At 39.8% G+C, this 21,351-nt stretch overlaps 1 protein-coding gene and 1 long non-coding RNA gene across 2 annotated transcripts in view; one reads left to right on the forward strand and one right to left on the reverse strand.

Annotated features, from left to right (window-relative positions):
• LOC116155413 (uncharacterized) overlaps window positions 1–19,456 on the forward strand; it is a 33,087-nt gene extending 13,631 nt beyond the window's left edge. Inside the window, exon 3 of the long non-coding RNA XR_010383254.1 lies at window positions 19,327–19,456. This is a non-coding gene — a long non-coding RNA (uncharacterized LOC116155413). The remainder of the gene's footprint in view (window positions 1–19,326) is intronic.
• UBTFL1 (upstream binding transcription factor like 1) lies at window positions 4,478–8,821 on the reverse strand. Its single transcript, XM_010979475.3, has 2 exons — window positions 8,815–8,821; window positions 4,478–5,691 (listed from the first exon to the last, which is right to left on the reverse strand). Exons 1-2 carry the CDS (start codon window positions 8,819–8,821, stop codon window positions 4,478–4,480), a joined length of 1,221 nt encoding a protein of 406 aa, XP_010977777.3.
• Window positions 19,457–21,351: the final 1,895 nt, after the last annotated feature.

Raw genomic sequence — 21,351 nt, forward strand, 5'->3', positions numbered from 1 at the left:
AAGTTAGGGACTAGAATCCAAAGCTTAACTTCTCAGGATTTGAAGGCAGATGTCAAAACCTGATTTGATGACACACAGTGAGCTTGAGCCCAATCAATTTTTACTTCTCTTTGAAAAGTGTGTGCTTCAAAGGCTTATTAGATTTGATTCTAGATGTGTGTGTGATTGTGTATATTACAGTCATCGTGGTCATACATTATTGTTTTAAATTTTTCATATGTATTTTATTTAGCGTTTAACTATTTTATTTTTTACAGGGAGGTAGTTAGGTTTATTTATTTTTAGAGGCTGTACTGGGGATTGAACCCAGGACCTCATATATGCTAAGCATGTGCTCTACCACTTGAGCTACACCATCCCCTTATTGTTTTGATTTAATTTAGGATCATCGCCTGGCCGATGAGAGATGGGATGGGAGGGCAGGGAACATTGTTCCCATTTTACCATCGTACAATAAAGCGTTTGTTTTTCACTTAAATGATTTTGTCCCACTATATATTACCACTGTATTTCCACCACTAAATATAGTTCCTGAATGTATTATTAGAAGTTAATCAATACTGGTTAGTTAAATTTACTCTCTAGTTAGGGTTATAGGCTTTACTACATCCCAGTACCAAGAGTCTCTGTTATTTAAACTAAAAAGAATCATGTCTTTGATGCTATTTTACAAATTTAATGTTGAGCAGGGAAGCAAGTGGTAAAATTTGCAACATGGTTTTCCAAATACCTTCAACATTTCAGCCATTTTGAATTCATTTAAATACAGATACGTCCTCACGGTCTAAGAGAATGAAAACGTATTTTTATATTTATCACAATACCAAAAGTGCCTACAAGAATCTAGAAGCCGGAAAAAGTATTTTAAGCACATTTAATATCATATGTACCTTTGCATCATTTGCCTTCTTGTTCAATATAAACTCAAAATAAGCTTTAATTAATATTTATTTCAAAAAGCAAAGATGTAAAGTCTACAGTATATATAGCTTCAAAAAATTTCTCTCTAAAAAGTTAAATTTTAAAAAATTTTATTTTCTCTTGTCAAACATTTATGAATCAACAAAAAAGAACTCTATTATCCTTTACTAATCTATCTTCTCTGCCTATTCTGTGTTTAATGACAGACAAAGTGCAGAGAAAAAGTAATTATTTAAAGTTACTTGTTGAAAACCTATTAGAGTGTGGAAGACCGAAGACTCTCGTCCAGGAGTTCAGATTTAAACTGTGTGTTGGGAAGAAAGATCACCTGCACTGCACTGGGGGAGACGGCGGGGTGGGCATTATTGAATGTAGGCTATTAAGGATTTGGGCAGCTAGGTGATGGGTGTGGTCACTGCTAAGGGAAGGTATACTCAAGGAAAGAGTTATGAATTATGATTTTTTAAAAGCAGTTTTAGATTGGTAATCAGGAGTAAATTGTGATGGAGATGATAAGGTAGTTTACTTTGTGATCAGAACTTCTATCTAAATATATGGACTTAGATGTTCATTTAGGAGTCATTAGAGTCAGACTGGTAGATTATGAAGTATGGTAAGTTTGTACTGGAAAAGTGTATGGACTCAGAGGAGAATATGCAGATCCCTACAAAAGAGAAAATAGCAAACAGGACCGCAAGCCCAAGCTGGGAATTCAGGAGTTTAAAGACACCTGAAGAAAAGGAGTGTCTAATGATTAGCATGATGCCTAAGACATGAGGGGTATTCAAGAAGTGTGGTAAGTACAAGAATCTGATCCTTTGAGGGGAGGGTGTAACTCAGTGGTAGAGCACGTGCTTAGCGCGCACAAGGTCCAGGGCTCAATCACAGTGCCTCCAATGGAAAAGAGAAAGATTAATTAAAAATACATAAATAAACCTAATTACCTCCCCACTGAAAAAAAAAAGAAGAAGAATCTGACACTTTGGCCATCCTCTCTGGCTTGCTAGCTCCTTGAGGACTCAGCTCAAGCATCACTGAGAAAAAGGCTATCTACCCTTCCTCTGGTTTTTCATGCCGTCTTGCACAGGAAAACACCAAGGTTGCTCTTGCCATCTACCTTTTCACCAATTTTCTGCTACCTGAAGAAGAGTGAGTGTGACTTGCATCCAGTCTGTGTGTGGAACTGTCTGGGAGAGGTTTTTTTCCACGATTCTTCCCCCTTAAGGAATCCCCCCTTATGTTCAGACCTTCCATGGAAGCCTGAAACCATGAGCTGCACTGAACCCCATATATACTGAATTCCTTCTATACGTACATACCTATGATGATGTTTCATTTTTAATCAGTCACAGGAAGAGATTAATAACAATCTATCTCACGCTGTGGCTGTAACTTATGTAGTTTGAGGTGCAACAACAAAACTAGCATACATTCTTTTTCCATCTTCATAATTTCATGGGTAGAAGATTTGTTCTTATTGTAGATCTTAGCAGCTTTAGCATATAATTTATTTTCTCTTCTTATTAAGTCAAGAACTTTCACCTTCAACTTCACTTAATGGAAGCACTTTATGGCTTCCCGTTGGCACATCCGTATTGCCAGCATCACTGCTGTTGAGCTTAGGAGCCATTATTAAATAAAATAAGGGTTACTTGAACACAAGCAGTGTGGTTTCTGGACAGTAGGTCTGACAACCCAGGAAGCTACTAAATGGCAGATGTGGGATAAGCCAAAGGGATGACTCATGTTCTTAGTGGATGGAGGGGGACAGTGCGGGATTTCGTCACACTATGCAGAATGGTGCACAACTGAAAAGGAATGAATTATTTATTTCTGGGGTTTTCCATTTAATATTTTTCAACCAAGGTTTTAATCACTGGAATCAAGAAAAGCAAAACTGCAGATAACGGAAGAATTACTGTACAGTTTCAAAAACATCAAGGGAAGGGAGTAACAGATGTGCTTGGACTTTAAGTCATTTCCATGTTTTCCCAGGGGTCATGTTACTCTGGGACACACAATTCACATCTAGGTCATCAAAAATAAATAGGAAGCTATGGTTTGTGTGTACCCAGAGGCCTTGCGTAAATGTGATTTCCCTGTTACAGAAAAGGCTGCATTTGCCCAAATTCGTCATATTGTCAATAAAGCACAAACGTGTGGGTTCATTTCTGGAATGCAACAGAGTTTATTAAGTAACCCATCAACACAGTTGCCTCAAATTAATACATTTGAGGAAAAACCAGATGGACAGATGATAAAAAGGATTTGAGAAACAAATTAATATCATCATGACTAAATACCTAAAATAAAATAAGTAAATAGGTATTGACTTAATATATTAAGAGTAAGTTAAACTCTATATAAATCAGCATCATTTTAATAGTGGGAAACCCTGCTTTAAAGCTTTGCAGCATCAGCTTTAAAGTCACAACCAGGACAATAACGTATCTTCACTCCTAACATTGTTCTAGACGTATGACACAACACACTGTGAAATAAATGTGAGGTATAAAAAGGGTAAATATTATCACTCCTGATATAATTGTTAACCCAAAAACATATTTGTAAATGGTAAACATATCACTAAGATTCTTAGAAACAAAATTAACACTCAAAACCCATTTCTTTTTGGTACCTAAAAGATGTATCTACTTAGTACATGCAAATGTTCATGAAAACAAAAAATGGAAAAAGCTAGGAACATGAAGGGGGAAAAAAAAGAAAGAATAATGAAGGGCATTACCTTAAACAGATTTTCAATGTACATATATAAATTTAGCAGTAGGATGGAGTTGGGGCCTCTGCTAAGAATTAATGCAGACACTGCCTGGAAAACAGGTGGAACACCTCATTTAAATGAAACTAATAAGTTTTTTTTTTAATTTTAGTTTTTCTAAATCAGAAGGAAACACCAATAGGCAGGTCAGAGTTTAAATATATATACAGAAATACTGCTGCCCACGTGAATATTCAGCCCGTTTGAGAATCCCTACTCCTTACTTCAGGGAGTAAGGGAGAGTAACACTGAGATTTTGGCAATTTTCTTAAAGTCATCTAGCCTGCCTCCCACTGCAGTTCCAGTACAGGGGTCCATGAAGAGGGTCCCACAGGACAAAAATGGGTCCTAGGCAGATGATGAAAACAGCGCTTTTCACTCAAGGATAATCAGTCTAATGCATTGTGTCTGTACCCAATAGCTCAACCATCTCATTGTTTTGTTTGGTTTGATTTTCCAAGAACTTCAATTGCATGGATTTCCACTAGGAGGGGTGGGTGGTGTTGGAGGTGTAGAGTAGGGAGCAATACTAGTTCACTCAGTAATTCTCCCAGTGGTGTCCCCCCCTCCCATCTCTGTGGACCCGATGCAGTGAATACTCCTCCAGTTCTCTTCTTCCTAGCCTGTCCTGCTTTATATGGAGGAGAAGAGGGAAGGAAGGAAGGGAGGGAGGGAGGAAGGAAGGGCGGAAGGAAGGAAGGGAGGAAAGGTAGGAAGGGAGGAAAGGAAAGGAAGGAAGGGAGGAAAGGAAAGGAAGGAAGGGAGGAAGAATCCCCCTTAGGAAGATGAGTTGGAGCCACAGATGTCAACCTCACTGTCTTCATCTTCATCCCCACTGCTGTGGTCTGAGGAGTTACTGCCTTCCTCCTCTTCCCCATCTTCCTTGTTTTCTTCTGATCTCCATGAGTCATGAGAATTTTCTCCTCTGGAGTCTGATGATTCTGTCTCTTGAGCCTGAAGCTCCTGGTCCTCTCCAAGGCCTTCTTGCCCATTCTCTGCTGATGGGGACTGCAGATCCTTCCTTCTACTCTTGGAGCTGGGGCCTCCCGGCGGGATCATGTTCCTACGCTTGGTATAGGTGGCCTCTCTGTAAGCAACATATTCTTCAGGAGACAGACTCTTGAGCCAGAGATCAAGGTCCACCTTGTACTGTTTCTGCAGCTGCTCAGCCTGTTCCTTATAATGCTCCTTCTGTCTCTGTGGGACACGCTGCCAGCGCCTACTGATCTCCACCATGCGCTCCCTCAGGGGCACCTCCTGAAGCTCCCTGCTCGACCACAAATCCTGGTGGAACTTGTGATATCCATTCATGGGGGGCTTCGGGGGCTCGCCGGGGAATTTCCTCTTCATGGATAAATAGTTTCCTGGGGGAGACTTCACCTTTCGTACATTTCCCTGAAACTTCCTTTCAACTTTGACTTGGCTTCTTTTGGGGACATCAGACTTCTTGGCATTCTGGACTAGATCAGGGTGGCGTTCCCTGAATTGAGCCAGTTTATCGTCAAACTCCTGTTTCTCCTTCTGGAAATCTTGAATGTATTTCAGTTTCGTCTGTTCTGGCAGCTTCTTGTATTCCTCTGACAGAACCTTGGTCAGCTCCTGGTTGCTCAGCTTGGGGTATTTTTGGGAGTACTGGGGCCGCATCTCCTTGAAAAAGCGGAGGTAAGCTGTCAGGGGCCTCTTGGGTAAATCAGGGTGCTTCTTGTGTTTTCTGCCTTTATGGGTATTGTTAACATTTTCCTTTGCTTCCACAATTAGCTCTGACAAAGTGCGAAACTTTCTCAAGTTGTAAGAAATCTCTAGCCATTTGAGTTTGCACATTTCCCCAGAATAACCTTTAAACGCTACTTTTTCCCAGTCCATCAGTGCCTGGGTTGTCTTGAACGTGTGCCTGTCATCGGATGGAACGTTATTCTCCATATATTCCAGTAACCTCACAATGTCTTCTTTGGACCAGTCATCTTTGCCATTGGGCAACACCATTTCTAGGTCTTTGAGACACCCGTATGGTCCCAGCAGTTCAGACGCCTCAGAAATATTCAATCAAAGTCCTTCACTCTCAAGACTCAGCAGATGTTATTTCTGGAGGTCCTGTAGTGTGTGTGATTCTGAGGAGAAAGAAAGGGAAAGTTACTCTCGCATGTGATACATGCAAGAAACACACCCCCTGGGGATACGTCTTGTCTGTCATTCAGCTTGCCCTTAAAAATGTAGATGAAAACTGGCCAGATTTCTGAGTTGAGCATTAAGAAGTTTCTCTTGCATAATTAAAAATCCTCAGGCTCCATCCCAACATGCCTTTCAGTCAATCTCATCACAGCGTGTTTTAGCTACAAATGAGCAAAACAAATGACTGGCTACTCACTCCAGAGGCAAAGGAGAAGAGAAAATGATGGTAAATTAAAAGGTTAAAATGAAAGATAAATGCCTGAAAAGGAAAGGACTTTAAAACAGCAGCGAGATACCATAACACGTCTATTAGAATGGCCAAAATCCCAAAAGGTGACATCACCAAATATTGGTGAGTGCGTGGAGGAAACAGAAACTCTTTAATTCATTGTTAATGAGAACGCAAATGGTGCAGACATTTTGGAAAAAAATACGACCGTTTCTTACAAAACTAGTTATCCTCTGCCCACACAATCCGGTTATCATGCTCTTCCGTATTTACCCACAGGAGTCCAAAACCTGCATCCATACAAATAGCTACACAGGGATGTTTATAGCAGTCTTATTCATAATTATCAAAACGTGAAAGCAACCAAGATGTTTTTCAGTAGGTGAATGGAATTATAAATGTGTACATCCGGATAATAGGATAAAATTCAGTGCTTAAAAAAAAAGTGATCCATCCAGCAAGAGACATGGGGTAAACTTAAATGCATATCACTAAGTGAAATAAGCTAATTTGAAAAGTCTACGTATTTCAGGAGTCCAACCATATGACATTTTGGGAAAAGGGAAATACAGAGACAGTAATATGATCTTTGGTTGCCAGGGGTTGGGTTGGGGGTATGGATGAATAGGCGATCAGAAAGATGTTTATCGCAGTGTAACTCCTCTGTATGTTATAACATCATTATACTTCAGTCACAGCTTATAGAATATACAACACCAAGCATGAACACTAATGCAAAACTACGGACTTTGAGTGATAATGAAGAGTCAGTGTGAGTTCACTAACTGTTACACATATACCACTCCGGCACAGTATGTGATAATGGGGGAAACGGTGTAGTTTACTGGGAGGCGGGAGGGGTTATATGGGAACTCGCAGTATTTTCTGCTCAATTTTACTGTGAATCTGAACTTCTCTGAAACAGTAACACTTCATAGGGTTCCCGAGCATGCCTACTTTCTAAGATGAGTCCAGATGTCCATGGACTGAATGTGCAATTGAGGAGCTAGAAATAGAAATGAGACAAGCCAAGGAGACCCTGCAGACTTGCATCCAGCTGTGAGCGCTTTACGGGGTAGTCATGAAAACTGGAACCTTAAGTATATGGCCGATTTATAGATTTTTCTGGACCATGTTGAGTAGAATAAATACATTCTACTCAACCATAATTTTTCTGCCTTTAAATAGCAAGAATTTAATAAGAACTACAGAACATTTGCAGTATTTATTTGGTTAACTTTACCAGTCTTTAAGACACACTGAAAGTAACACCCCCTCAGAACACTCCCCAAAAAACACCTGGTACTTACTAGAACTTAAACAAGTAGAAGAACTAATTACAACATCCAGTTTCCTCATGTACATTTATCCAATTAGTTGGGTAGAAAAAAAGCGATCTTTTCTAATCTGATATCTAGGGTACATGAATAAGATCTTGCTCCAAATACTCCTTGAACAGTCTCTTAGGCTATTCTTCTATTTTAAGACCAAGCCAGCTCAGACATATGCTAACCAGGAAGAAAGTGGGAAATTAGATAAAAATTGCCTTTACAAATAAGTGGAATATCTGAAATCTGAATCTAGAGAGGAGGATTTGCTCTCTTTCCTATTTCTCTGAAAGATAAGATGATGTGTTTGAAGCAATGAAGATAGAAATACAGTTGGGTTGTTGTTGACGGGGCACTTTTATGAGCCTGGTACTTTTCCCAAATGTTTTACACTTATTATTACCCCAGGACGTAGGTGAGGAAGCTAAAAACATTAAGAGGATTTCTGGTACTTACCTAAATTACGGAGGTGGTAAAAATGATATTAAAAGAAAAGACCTTAAAAAGAACTATTTAGGAAACAAAGGCGATCTTAAATAGTATATGATCTATTAACATGTTGTATTAGATGAAACAGAGCAGAAACTAAAACTCAGTAAAAGATGAGGAAAATACAGTTGAATTTTAAGTGTTTTCAAACAGATGCCATTAGTGGGGAAAGCAAGAAACAATTTGTCACAGATAGCTCAAGAGATTTTAACAAGAGGGTACAAGCAGTGTTATCAGCCTAATGAAGGAAACCTATGAGGAGCTGAGGTCCCTGAAGTCTTGTAACAACGAGAAGCTGAACTGAATGGGACAAACAACTTGTAGATGAAATTCAGGGATTACTGATGTATGTATAGATCCTGAGAAGAGCTTTTCAGTTCAGAGAGTCTGAAGTTGAGTGTGTGATAGGTTTAGAGAAAGCCAGAGAACTACGTAAACTGAAGAAATGTTATACGAAAAAGGAAATGTACTCACAGTACACCTTCTGGCTGAGCTACATCTTTTTTTAAAATCAAAAGTTAGTAACTGATACAATTCATCTAACACACATAACAGAAGTACAACGGGAAAATGAAGGGAAGAGAAGTATAAATATGTATATGGTAAGAGCCAAGGAGTTAAAGACCTGATACCTCATTTCTGGTCAAGCCAATATACATTATTTATATTAACGTATACTAAGTACAGTCGTATAGAGTAAGACAGGAGCTCTCTGTTCTGATAAAGATATAAAAATAAAGAAAATATATCTCTCATCAGAAGCTCACAGATATGAACAAATAGGGTATCAATAGAAAACAGCCATTATGGCGAAATGGGCAGTTGCTTTAGGAGCTGGCAGGGGGAAGCTCTTCTCTGCATTTTGTCTTCTGCCCTCATTCTCAAAGTAGTCTTCTTACCAGTCATTGATAGGACAACTGAGAACCAATGATATGACACACACATACACACACAACACAGTATATCTATCCTAAACAGAAGTAGTTTAATATTCTACTTTATTCTACAAAAAAACTTAACTCCCACCTAACCCCAATAAAAATAATTTATTAGCATTATATTAATCTTTCCTTAACTACAACCTTCAGTTCTGAGAATTTTAACAATTGAATTTTTTCTTCTCTTTGATATTAACACCTTTGCATTTAAGTGACTTAAATATAGAGTATCTACTACTTAGACCAGGAGATCAATATACTCCCAATCATATCAGATTGACTATACTATCAAAAGTGTTTTCACTTTTGCAAATATGTAAATGCCAAGCTAGAATAAAAACCTGTGTCATCTAATGTAAATGACTGAAAGGAATCAAAATTCCCGCATCTAGATCAGAGTGAGGGCAGAATTTCCTCTGCTTTTGGATACTCACTGTGTCACCAGTGTTACATTTTCACAGCCACCATCAGTTTCTGGATTGTTACCGGGCACTTTAAAGACCCAACCTTTCCTGAGGAAATACTACTCTTCACATTCTACAACAGTTTCCCAATCAAGTTTTAGGTATCATGCCAATTGTATTATATCTAGGATTTCCCATCCAAAAATTCACGGTCTACTTCTACACCAAATAAATCATAAGCTAACAGAAACATGCATTTTCATTTATAAATGTCAAACAATTGTAGATATTAAAATTCTACAGATCCACAGTGAACTGAAAGTAATTACATAATTTTTATTAACTAGGAATATTTCATCTGCTTCAGAAATGCTGAAGTCTGCTGACAGTGCAATTAAAAATTTTTTTATTTTTAAGAGAAAGAAATATGAATTCATCTACTCAGAACCCATACTCACCAGAAAAGTCTAAAATTGGTCTAATGGATCCAGGTAGGAAAATCCATCCAGTGGGTTCAGGGGTTCTGTTTTCTCTGGATGGGTCAGCAGCTGTAACTTCCAGTGCTTTCCACAGACCAGTCAATGCCACATGCCTCTAGATGGAAGAAGCACTGCTTCCCAGTTGCTGTACTTAAAGCCCCACCCTGATTAGGTTTCTGCAGTTCCCTTGGATACACCTATTCAGCATTGATTGGATTAATACCTTTCCTAATCTGTATAAACAGCCCACTACCAAAGTCCCCTACGGCTGGTTTGTCTTCACCATTGATTTTTATAATACCCACATGGCACATTCATATCTGTTTTTGAGGGTCCCACATTCTACTCCAATTTCCCCCATATTTGAGTATACTTCAGTATGGTATATGAATATGCATCCTCCCATTTCTTGACAGTTTCTGCCCTTTTTTCACTAGGATCTAGGATCTAATAACGTGTTTAGAATGGCCATTTAAATCCCTTCAGTTCTGATGAGTTCCTGCCATTCTATGGAAGAGATCAAAATATGAATGATTATTGTAGGTAGTTTGAAAACATGAGAAATAGAGGCCCAGAAGTCTGGCATCCTTGGCTGATTTAATTCTGAATTTAGGGTGATTAAATATGAGCATTACATTTAAAAAATTTCAGGTAATTTTGTTGAAAGCAATTTGATTAAACCCAAACTGGTCAAAAGTATGATTCCTTATTTGACCAAAGCATGTGTGACAATATTAGCCTTCATTTTTTTCTTAATTGGCTTCCTCACATTCAAAATTTATATATAAATATAGTTTCCAAATGGTAATTAAGTGACAGTATCTAACAATAGGATATTACTTGGAAAAACTAAATCAGTGAAATATTTAAGTATTTAGCTTTATAAAACAATAAATAAACATGACTTAAATTTGAATACACATTTTTAGTTATGGATTTACACAGGCAAAGCCAAAATCATGTACTGAAATATATGGCTGTTGGAAGGGGGGTGGGGGTTGTTAAAACACTTGTTGATTTCCATAGTAACTTGTTGGGATTTAAAAAAAAAAGTATCTTCTCTCTCAGTATATTTGATAATCTTTTGGTAATGAGAATGAACTGCTCCTGGAAAAGAAAAGCTATTTTTATTAGAATATACTGTCACATGCATACCCTCATATAACTCACATAAATAATATGTAGATGCTTATAGTTACAATCAGTTTTAGTGTGCTTTATCTGTAACAGTTAATTAAGGGAATCAATAAATGTTGCATTTTTATGTTTATAATACCAATTCAGATTAAACTTTTGCAGGTTCACTATTTTTGAAAATGAAGAACATTCATTACATTAACGAAGTTATTCAGTTCCTTTAGAAAGCAAATAAGTGAATTAAACTATTACTATGAATATTAAACATTATTAAACTATTGAATTGGCGAAAATAAAAAATGATAATACTCAATATTAATGTTAGCAAGAAATGTATACCCTCACATACTATTGTTATGTTGTATGAGGTTAATAGAGGCTATTTTGCAAATTTGCATTAAAATTATTTTTAAAAATATGTTTGCCTCTGACCCAGTAATTCTAGATCTAGAAAAGAATGCTAAGGACTTCATTGGGCAAAACCTGGCACATCTGAAGCCTTGCTTCAACAACTTCTGTCCCTGCTGCATAGAATCTACATATACAGCAAAGAAAAAAAAATTGAGGTTTTTAATACCCTCAGTAAAAACTGAAACCTCAAGATTTTCAGACAACAATCTTTCATCCATTGGATGGAGTATTGGGTTAAAAGTGGACCCCCCACCGCCAAACACATTATGTCCAAATTCCAACACTCAGTACCTCTAAATGTGACCTATTTTAGAAATAGAGTCTTTGCAGATGTAATCAAATTGAGGATGTCACAATGAGATCATGCTGGGTGGAGGGTGGGTCCTCAATTTACTGACTGATGTTCTGATGAGAGAAGGAAGTGGTTATTTTAGATGCAGGAAAAAAGGCCATGTGAAGAGGCAGAAATTAAAGTTAAGTTGCCACAAATTAAGGAATGCAGGAGCCACCAGACACTGGAACAGACAAAGAAGGATCTTTCAGAGTCTTTGAGGGGACTGTGGCTCTGCCAACACCTTTATTTCCAGCCTCCAGAACTGTCAGAGAATACATTGGTTTTAAGCTGTCCAATTTGTTGTAATTTGTTGTGGGAACCCTAGGAAATTGATAAAACAGGGTGACCTACACTGATAGTGGCTAGCTCTTCATTTTCTCCACCCTGTTTTCTGTGCCTCCAAGTACTATACTTAACACCCAAAGGAGACAGCGGGACCGTGAGACTCTTGCCTCTATCAGTAAGAAGAAAAAGATGTATAAAAATTATCTAGTGCTGCACTGACTTTTTTCATGCATGGCTACCTGTATTGTGAAATTTATAGCTTTATAGAGAAAGTGTAAATAACAATATTTAAAACAATAAGATCTTAACTCTAGCACAAGGATCTGTATGTTACTCCTTGAATAGAAAGAGAATATATCACTGAATTATACCTCTTCTCCCTTCTCCCCTCTCTGTGGAGATTGCCACTTGTGAAAACACTGCTTAAAATAATTGAGAATTATGGGTCCTATTTACAGAACTATTTTTTCCCTGTGATCTTTTGTTTGATGCTAAGGAGAAAGAAACCTCTGCCTAGCCTCTTTTGAAACACAGATTAGGTCTTGGCTTAAAGTCATATTTCCGTAATTTCATCAGCAGGATTCAATCACATGTACTGTAAGTGGATTATAAAAACCATAGAATAGGATCCTCCATCTCTCACTTTTCTATTGTAGAATGTAATATGTAAGGGGCATCCCTTTTTTTTTTTTTTAAGACTTGTATCACCCAATATTATTGGTCAAATCAGATCCTATTGGCAGTAGTTATATTCCTTCGTGTTTTCTTCCTTCATAATTATTATTCAATAATGGGGTAATCTTTCTGGTGTGTCTCTTATCCTTCCTAGTAAATGATTCTTGGAGGAAAGTGTTGACTCTTCCTTTGTATATTGGTCTTTTGCAAATTAGAGACCCACTGATAGTATGGCTAGTATTTAAATTTTAAGGACCAGCGTTAATTCCCTGGGCACAGAGGACAGCTGATGTCAGAGCTGCTGCTTCTCATGGGAACTCACGAGGTTCTGCTCTTTCTTGCTTGTTTCACTTTACGCCACAGCAGCTCCCGCAGGACAGTACACAGTGCAGATACACAACTGTTCCTTCAGTTACCCTGGTATTAATGGGAGTCACTCTGCTCCTTAAGAAACAGAATTGTTTGGCTCCAAATGCTCCGTGCAGATAATGTTCTAAGTCCAGTGACCTCCATAACATTTGTGCTAAGTCTGTGGGATTCATCTTTTCTTGGACACAGAAGGCCTCCCACCTTAACAGAATTAGTTCAGGTTCTCGAACTTATCAGAGACTGAGTTAGCTGCAACCACTCAGAGTTCTCCCAGCTGCAGATACAATACGGTGCTATTTCGTTTATTTCAGCAATTAAAAATCACAAAAGGCTTGTATGCACATAAAATTAAAAGTACTGGCCGTGACAATTTTTATATTGTCCCCTTAAACTTTCCGGGGTCTTGGTACCCCCCATATGGTGCTTGGCTCTCTTTTCAAGTGCTCCCTCTGCTCCTTCTACAAACACTAATTCCCTCTCGTTTTATTTCTAGGCAGTTATGTTTGTTCTTACTTCACAGTCACCTATTCACAGTCACAACTAAACTATGACAGAACTAAAACATAGTACGGAATAGCCCACCGAAGACAATTCCGTACAAGATGTTAGGTCGGTTTCTTTTTCTGCAGAGGGAGTTGACTGATTCTCAAACGGGATAGGTCTAAGCTGGGCGCAGGGCATCCCTGAGAGCTTCGTGCCGAGGAGTGAGCTCTGAATCTGTCATCCGCTGAGGGTCTGCCCTCAGACCATCGCTGCAGACAACACTAAAGGCCACGTAGGTCCAGCATGAAAGGCTGCTCCTGCACCGACATCCTCAGTGTTGTTTCTTGCCCTTTCTTCGATCCAATGGCTCTTTTCAGCCACGTGCTGATAAGTATCAAGCTCCTTCCCACTTCAGGATCTCCACCCACCCCACGCTATTTACCCTTCAAGTTTGTCTTCAAATGCCACTCCCTTACACTGGCCTAAGTTTATACTTCATATAATTGTCTTTTTTTTTTTTTTTTAGTGGAGGTACTGGGGATTGAACCCAGGACCTCGTGTATGCTAAGCATGCCCCCTACCACTGAACTATACCCTCTTTTTGTTTTTAAATGCCAATAAATGTCACTAATAAAGAGAGCGGGGCAAATTTTTAAACTTAGTATATTTATGTAAGAAGATCCTAGTTGAGGACAATATGGAATAAAGACATGACCTTGGCCAGTGGTTCTCAGAGTTTGGTTCCAGCTCCAATAGCAGCAGGACCACCTGAACCTTGTTAGAAATCAAATCCTGGACTCACACCCAAGACCTACTGATTCAAAGTTATGTAAGTGGGGCCTGAAAATTGTGGTTTGTCGGTCATTCCAGGTAATTCTGATGACTGCTAGCATTTGAGAAACACCGAACTAGGCTGACTTACAGAAACAGAGACTGGGTATTCTTTCTCCTTTTATTATTTGCTTATTAATTAGTTTCAGAAATAATCACTTCTTATTTATTACCTATTTTTAGTTACTTTTAGGAGTAAGTTCATTATTTGCCTATGCCAGTCTTTCGTAACTGAATATACCCTTGTAATCCTATTTACAAGATGAAGAGTGAATTATAGTGGAAAACTATATGGCCCAGCCTCACTCTGAGTGAATTACATACTAGGCAAAAAGAATGACATAGGAAATGGGAAATTGAACTAGTGCCATCTCTTAAAAAAAATTTTTTTTTAGTTCTTTCTGAGGGGGAGGGGAAGAAAATTAGATTTACTTGTTTAATGGAGGTACTGGGCTTGAACCCAGACCCTCACGCATACTAAGCATTCACTCTATCACTTGAGCTGTACCCTCCCCTGACTAGTACCATCTTGCTGTTCCCACGTGGTTCGGCTTCCTGATTAGGCCTGGCCTTGGGTCAGGCATTGGAGAGAAAACAAGAAAAAACATGAGGCACCCCCCTTCCCCCCCACCCCCCGACCCAACACACTTTTCTGTTTGCAGGGGCCTCTTTTCTGGTCCTCTGACTAGAAGGAGAGGGTCTCCTGGGGTTTTCTGTGAGCGTATGCTGTGCAGTTTAGAGACTGGGGCCTTCTTTTGGTCTTGGGGTGAATCCAGGAAAAAAAAAGAGCTCTAGGAAAACCTTTTTTGTTTCTGTTTTTGCTTTTGTTTTTGTTTTTTTGGTTACTCAGTTCTTTGAGATTATAATTCTTTAGACTAAATGTTTTATCTCTTATTAGTGGATATTAGTCCGGAACCTGATAAAACATTCCTTGAGAATTTCAGAATCATGAGGTTTATCACAGTCATAAAACCAGTGTCATAGAATTCCTAGGTATCCAAGGATGATGTTTGGGGAGATCAGCCTTTCTGCTGCAGCAGGAATCACTGGAAAGAATTACTGGAAAGAATTGGGAAACAGTTGGATGTGATGTGTAACAAGCATTTTTGTGTGACATTGTTGAAATCAAAGAAAGGAATTATTTTGTATCTGAATCTACATGACCTGAGTAGTTGCAGCTGATCTGAATCTGTGAAAAGAGCCAGAACTTGAACCAATACTATTAAGGTAGGTCAGGGAATTACATGACCAGTAGGACATGAATCCCTCAGAATTAGAGAAGTGTAAGGGGAAAATGTCACTAGGTTTCAGACAAAATCCAGGTGAATGGTTCTTAGCCAAATGTTTCTATTTATTAAGGAGCAGAGTGACCTCAGTCAATATCTAGATAAGTGAAGACAAGCTTGTGAATCGGGTCCATGCCCCGTCCCGTGTGGGCTTCCGTGGGGCAGAGGGAAGAGGCAGAGGAAGCGTGAGCCCGGGGAGTTGTCATGACAACCAGCTGCCCGGACATCCTGTGTAGTGCACCAGGGTGATTTTTAAAAATTAAGTGCTAGCTAAAAGGGGGCCTCTAATGAGCAAACATCAGGCCAATGCAAAAAGGAAGAGTCAACATCCCCCGCCCCGCTGCCCCCAGAGAATTAGAGATCATGACAGAAAGAAACTATATTTCTTGGAAGGATGAGACAGAAGCTCTCCACAAATACTCCCTGTTGCTCTTCATTCCCTTCCTTTCTCATCACAGCCTCCATTTCGCACAAAATTCCTAGTGAACCGGGTTTCAGGAGAGAACACTTGGATTTGTAGACGAGTGGATAAGAAATGAGGTAAAATGAACAGTAAGAAAATTGAATGCTAACATTGTAAAATGATTATAAGTCCATAAAAAATGTTAAAAAATAAAAAAGAAAGAAAGAAAGTCGAATGCTACTGGAAAAAGACAGTTTGGGCTATTCAGAAACCAGGAAGAATAATAGAATTTATTATACAATAAACTAATTTTGACGAGTACAGAAAGGAACTCGTACAGTGTCACTTCCATGAGCAAATAAAACAACTAAGCAGCTAAAATTTCAAGGAAGTTATAAGTATTGCCTTTAGAGAGGTATTCATCACAGAACCATTTTTGTCATGTTTTTAATTTCTCAAGAATTAAAGCCAGTTTCTCTAAATATCCAGGAAGAAGAGGCAGTTCACTAAGCCAGAAATACCTAACTTTTATTCCATCTTTCAATGAAAGCAACCTTTCCCAAATAATAAGTATTGTATAAGGGCCCGATTTGCAAAGAGAGCAAGAGAACACAGACTAGAGAGGAACCAGATGATCAGATACAGGATTACAGCTGGATGAAAAGCTTTTAGAGGTGGCTGAGAGGCACTACAATGGAAAGAGGAACCTCAAATCCAAAAAATCATATATATGCCTTTTCATATTCTTTTTCATTATAGGCTATTACGAGATACTGAATATAGTTCCCTGTGCTATACAGTAGGAACTTGTTGTTTATATATTTTATATATAGTAGTTCTGCTAATCCCAAACTCCTAATTTATCCCTCCCCTCCCTTTCCCTCTTTGGTAACCATATATTTGTTTTCTAGGTCTGTGAGTCTGCTTCTGTTTTGTAAATAAGCTCATTTATATCATTTTTTTTTAGGTTTCACATATAAGTGATATCATGTGATATTTGTCCTCTGTCAGACTTACTTCACTTAGTGTGATAATCTCTAGCCCATTTATGTTGCCACAAATGGCATTATTTCATTATTTTTTATGGCTGAGTAGTATTCCATCGTATATATAATAGCTCATCTCCTTTATACAGTCATCTGTCAATGGAAAATTAAGGTTGTTTCCATGTCTTGGCTATTGTAAATAGTACTTTAGAGAAGTGTTCTTTTATGGGTAAAACTATCAAGGATAATTCTCAGATTTTTATGACCTCAGGACACTGTGACAACTAAGCCATGGTCCATTGGCACAAAGAAGGAGAAAATGACCATAGAAATCAAAGGGAAATGATTGATGTCTTGGCAATGATTTTTTAGATATGATACCAAAAACACAGACAAAAAAAAGTAAAAAACAAACAAGATACATTAAACTCAAAGCTTCTGAACTGCAAAGAAAACAATGGGTAAAATGAAAAAGCAGTCTACCAAAGGGGACGAAATATTTGTAAAACATAAATCTCAAAAGGGGTTAATATCCAAATATATAAGAAACTCATAGAACTGAACAGCAAAAAACACAAATTACCCAATTGAAAAATGGAGCAAAGAATCTGAATGGATAGTTTTCCAAATAAGATATACAAATGGTCAGGTACACAAAACGGTGCTCAGCATGACTAATTAGTAGGGAAATGCAAATCAAAACCAAAGTGACATATCAGCTTGTCAGGCTGGCTATTAACAAAACAGTAAGAGATAACAAATACTAGTGAGGGTGTGGAGAAAAGGGAAAACTTATACACTGTTGGTAGAAATAAAAATCAGTACAGCCATTATGGAAAATAGTTTGGTGGTTTCTTAAAAAATTAAAAATTAAGCTACAGTGTGACCCAGCAAGCCCACTTCCTGGGAATTAAAATTGATATTGAGAAAAGATGCCGTCACCCTCAGTAGTCACTGCGGCGACATTCACAATAGCCAAGACATGGGAGCAACCTCAGTGTGTGTGTTTTCTAAACAACAAGGAAGTCCTGCCATTTGCAACAACATGAATGTACCTTGAGGGCATCACATTAAGTGAAATAAGACAGACAGAAAGATACAAACACCACGTAGTATAATTATACGTTGAATTAAAAAAAAAAAAAAGTCAAACTCATGGGAACAGAGAATTGAATGTGATTTCCAGGGGCTAGGGTGTATGGGAAATGGGGAGATGCTGGCCAAAGGGTACAAACTTTCAGATACAAGATGAACAAGTTCTGAGGATCTGATGGACAGCAGGGTGACTCTAACACTTGAAATGTGCTAAGAGAGTAAATGTTGAGTTTTACCATACGCAAGTACATAAAAGGTAAATATGTGAGGTGATGGATATGTTAATTAACTTGATCATGGTAATCATTTCACAGTGTGTGTATATATACATATATATATAAATCATCACATTATACACTTTAAATATACATATTTATTTGTCAATTATATCTCAGTAAAGCTGGGAAATTTTTTTTAATCACAAAAACATAGTGTAATGAAAATTAATAAACTTTACTACATACCAGAAATCTGATCAATCTCAGAAAGGTAATGTTGAGGAAAAAATGGAAATCACAGAAGAATACACAGAATATGATAGTTCTATAAATTCCAAGCCTGCAAAACTGTAGAATATATTATTGAGGGTTAGAAACACAGATGTAAAGTGATAAAGGAAAGCAAGTGCATGAAACAGAACAAACTGCCAGGGAGCTGACGCTCATAGCGGCGAGATGGGAACAGGAAGGGGCACACATGGGGTTTGAGAGTCAAGGGCAATGCTTTATTCCTAATTTATACATATTCCATACATAGTCTTATATCTATTAAGTATTTAATAAAAATCTGTTAACATTGTAAATCAGTATAATCACAATAAACCAAATAAATCAACCCTGCAGCCCAGGAGCCCTGGTGTTCCCTCTTTGCTCCTGGGCTCTGCAAATGCTGGGAAATACATGCCGATCACCTGCTGGGCAGAGCAGGTCTGGAGGGCTGTGAAGTTTGGGGATGGGGCTTGGGTGCACTGGACAGAAGCTGCCCCAACTTGCCCTGAGAAAGAAGGGTGGGCAGAGGATGGAGAGCCCCTGGAGTACCAGATCCTGGAGAAAGGGCGACGCCCTGGTGTCAGTGAGACTTCTACTGGGAGCCCGGTGGCCATGGGGTCCTTCAAAGGCACTGCATCCAACAGGGTGTAAAGTAGGAGCTGAAGCTTCCTGGCTTTGCTTTCCCCTGCCCCTAATTCAGGCAAATGCAGCAGGGAAACTGGAGGAGTTAGTGTCCACCTTCCCACTTTTCAATTACCTGTTAAAATATTTTTTCCCTTGTTCTGGCCTCATTGGCTTTTAGTACAGCGTCTTATGCTGGACACACGCGGGACCATGGATTGCACCTCATGAAGCCCCAGCCACCACAGTAGCCCAGCACTGTGTTGAATGCTGGGTCAAGCCTGCAGGCTCCTCGGCCCATCACAGTGGGGGAAGTAATGAGGTAAGTAAGGTGGCTGGCACTGAGCACGTTTTGAAGCCTGTAGGTTGTATTCGTCTTCAAAGCGATGGTGCCTGGGGGCATCTGGTTTCTGGTACTTGGGGCACAGTGGGGAGAAAGGCCAGTGATACCCAAGAGAGCCTTTCAAGTTCCTTCCTGTGTAGGGCAGTGCTTAGGTGTTACCAGGGGTAACAGTGCTCAGAGGAATCAGGAAAGCTTTTATCCAGAGGCATGGGTAGTGCTTGGCAGTCCTGATTGCAGGCTTCTAAAACAGTGGACCCACACGAGTGAGGGGGACTCAACGCCGGCGTCCTTAGCCCTCGGAGGAGGAGGACACCTGGGGAGGCAGGGTCCTGATGGACCACAGTCACCATGATCCTGGAGCTCTCTGACCCCTCTTCCTTCTGACCCACCACTGACACGTTTGTCTCAAAGGTCATGGGATTCCTCCTCTTCGGAGTTAGATTTGTGCTTAGTAATCACCCAGAAGAGCTTCTCTTTCCACTTTCCACTGGGGACTTCCTGCCATGGGGATGGGATGGAGGGGACACACTCACCCCACATCACCCTTTGGTGGGGCCCATGCCTTACGGTGCAACAAGGGCTTAGAGTTTAGTTTCTGGGAACTCAGATGGAAGCCCCCACCCCAACACCATCAAAATGTGGCTGACATAATTTATTCAGCAAAACGAATATCTACCAAAGGCCAATGCTGACAAACTGGAGAGTTTAGATGACATGGGTAAATTCATTGAGAGATACACACTGCTAAATCTCACTGAAGATAGAAGTAAGTGAAATGAATAGCTGTATATATATTAACAGAATCAAATCTGCAACTTAATAAAATCCTCTCAGGCTTCTGTTTTGAACAAAAATGAAGCAGCAGGGATGGGATTTGCTCTTCTACCTTAAACAAGGAAAACTCAGAAATGTGATGCATGAAACAACAGTGGTCAGACATTTGACAGGAGAGTCAGCTTAGAGAGAGAGGGGCCAGCGGAGCGGAGCCCAGTGACGGTCCCAGTTCACTGCCTGCAGACCTCCAGACTCCACACAGGGATGGGGAGCCCAGACAGAGCCCAGTGGCCTCCCTGCGTTGACTCCTCAACTCCTCGGGGTTAGAAGTTCTGGAAAGTCGGGGTGGCTGGAGGTCCCAGGGCTGCGTACCAGTTGACGGGAGAGTGTCACAGAGAGAGCCGCTGTGCAGGGGGCCCCCCAGCTGGGACCCACGTCTGAGTACAGATCAGCGAATGCTTGTGAGGAAAACATCCAAGATTAAGGAAGGAACCACCCCAAAGAAGTAGTAGGAATAGTCCCCACCATCCAGAGTGAAGAATCCTCACAGGACAGGACCTGTGAGAGCACCAGGGTGGGGGCGGGTATCATCCCACCCGTGGGGAAAATGCAGCCCATTACAGGCTTCTCTGGTTTCTCCTAATGATGTGTAAGCAAGCCGTGAAAACCAGAGATTCTCCCAGAGGTAAAGCCACTTTCTGGCCTGGGACTGTGAATGTCCCCAAGTCCAAGCAGAGACAGAACACACTTTGGACAACAGGGGACCTGTTTCTCCAGTTCCTCTGGCCTGAAAAAGGGGCTCTCTCTGGGGACAGGTGCCCGTGCCAAAGCTACCACGCCTGCCGTTTCCCTGTTGCCACTCACTGCACCTTTGTGACTGTGGCTGATCTTTTGGGGCAAGGCTGGAAGAGAAAAAAGGAAAAAAACATAAAAAGAAAAAAAATGACTTCCTCCCCCACTTTTTTGTTGGCAGGACCCTCTGGTTAGTCCTCTGGTGAGACACTGGGGGTTTGTGTTTGAGTTTTTGCTGTAAAGCTCATGCTGAACGGATGAGAGCGTGGAGTTTCCCTTTGATTCAGCCAATGCCGGGAAAG

Source organism: Camelus dromedarius, chromosome 12, assembly GCF_036321535.1.
Source record: "Camelus dromedarius isolate mCamDro1 chromosome 12, mCamDro1.pat, whole genome shotgun sequence".
NCBI classification, from domain to species: Eukaryota; Metazoa; Chordata; class Mammalia; order Artiodactyla; family Camelidae; genus Camelus; species Camelus dromedarius.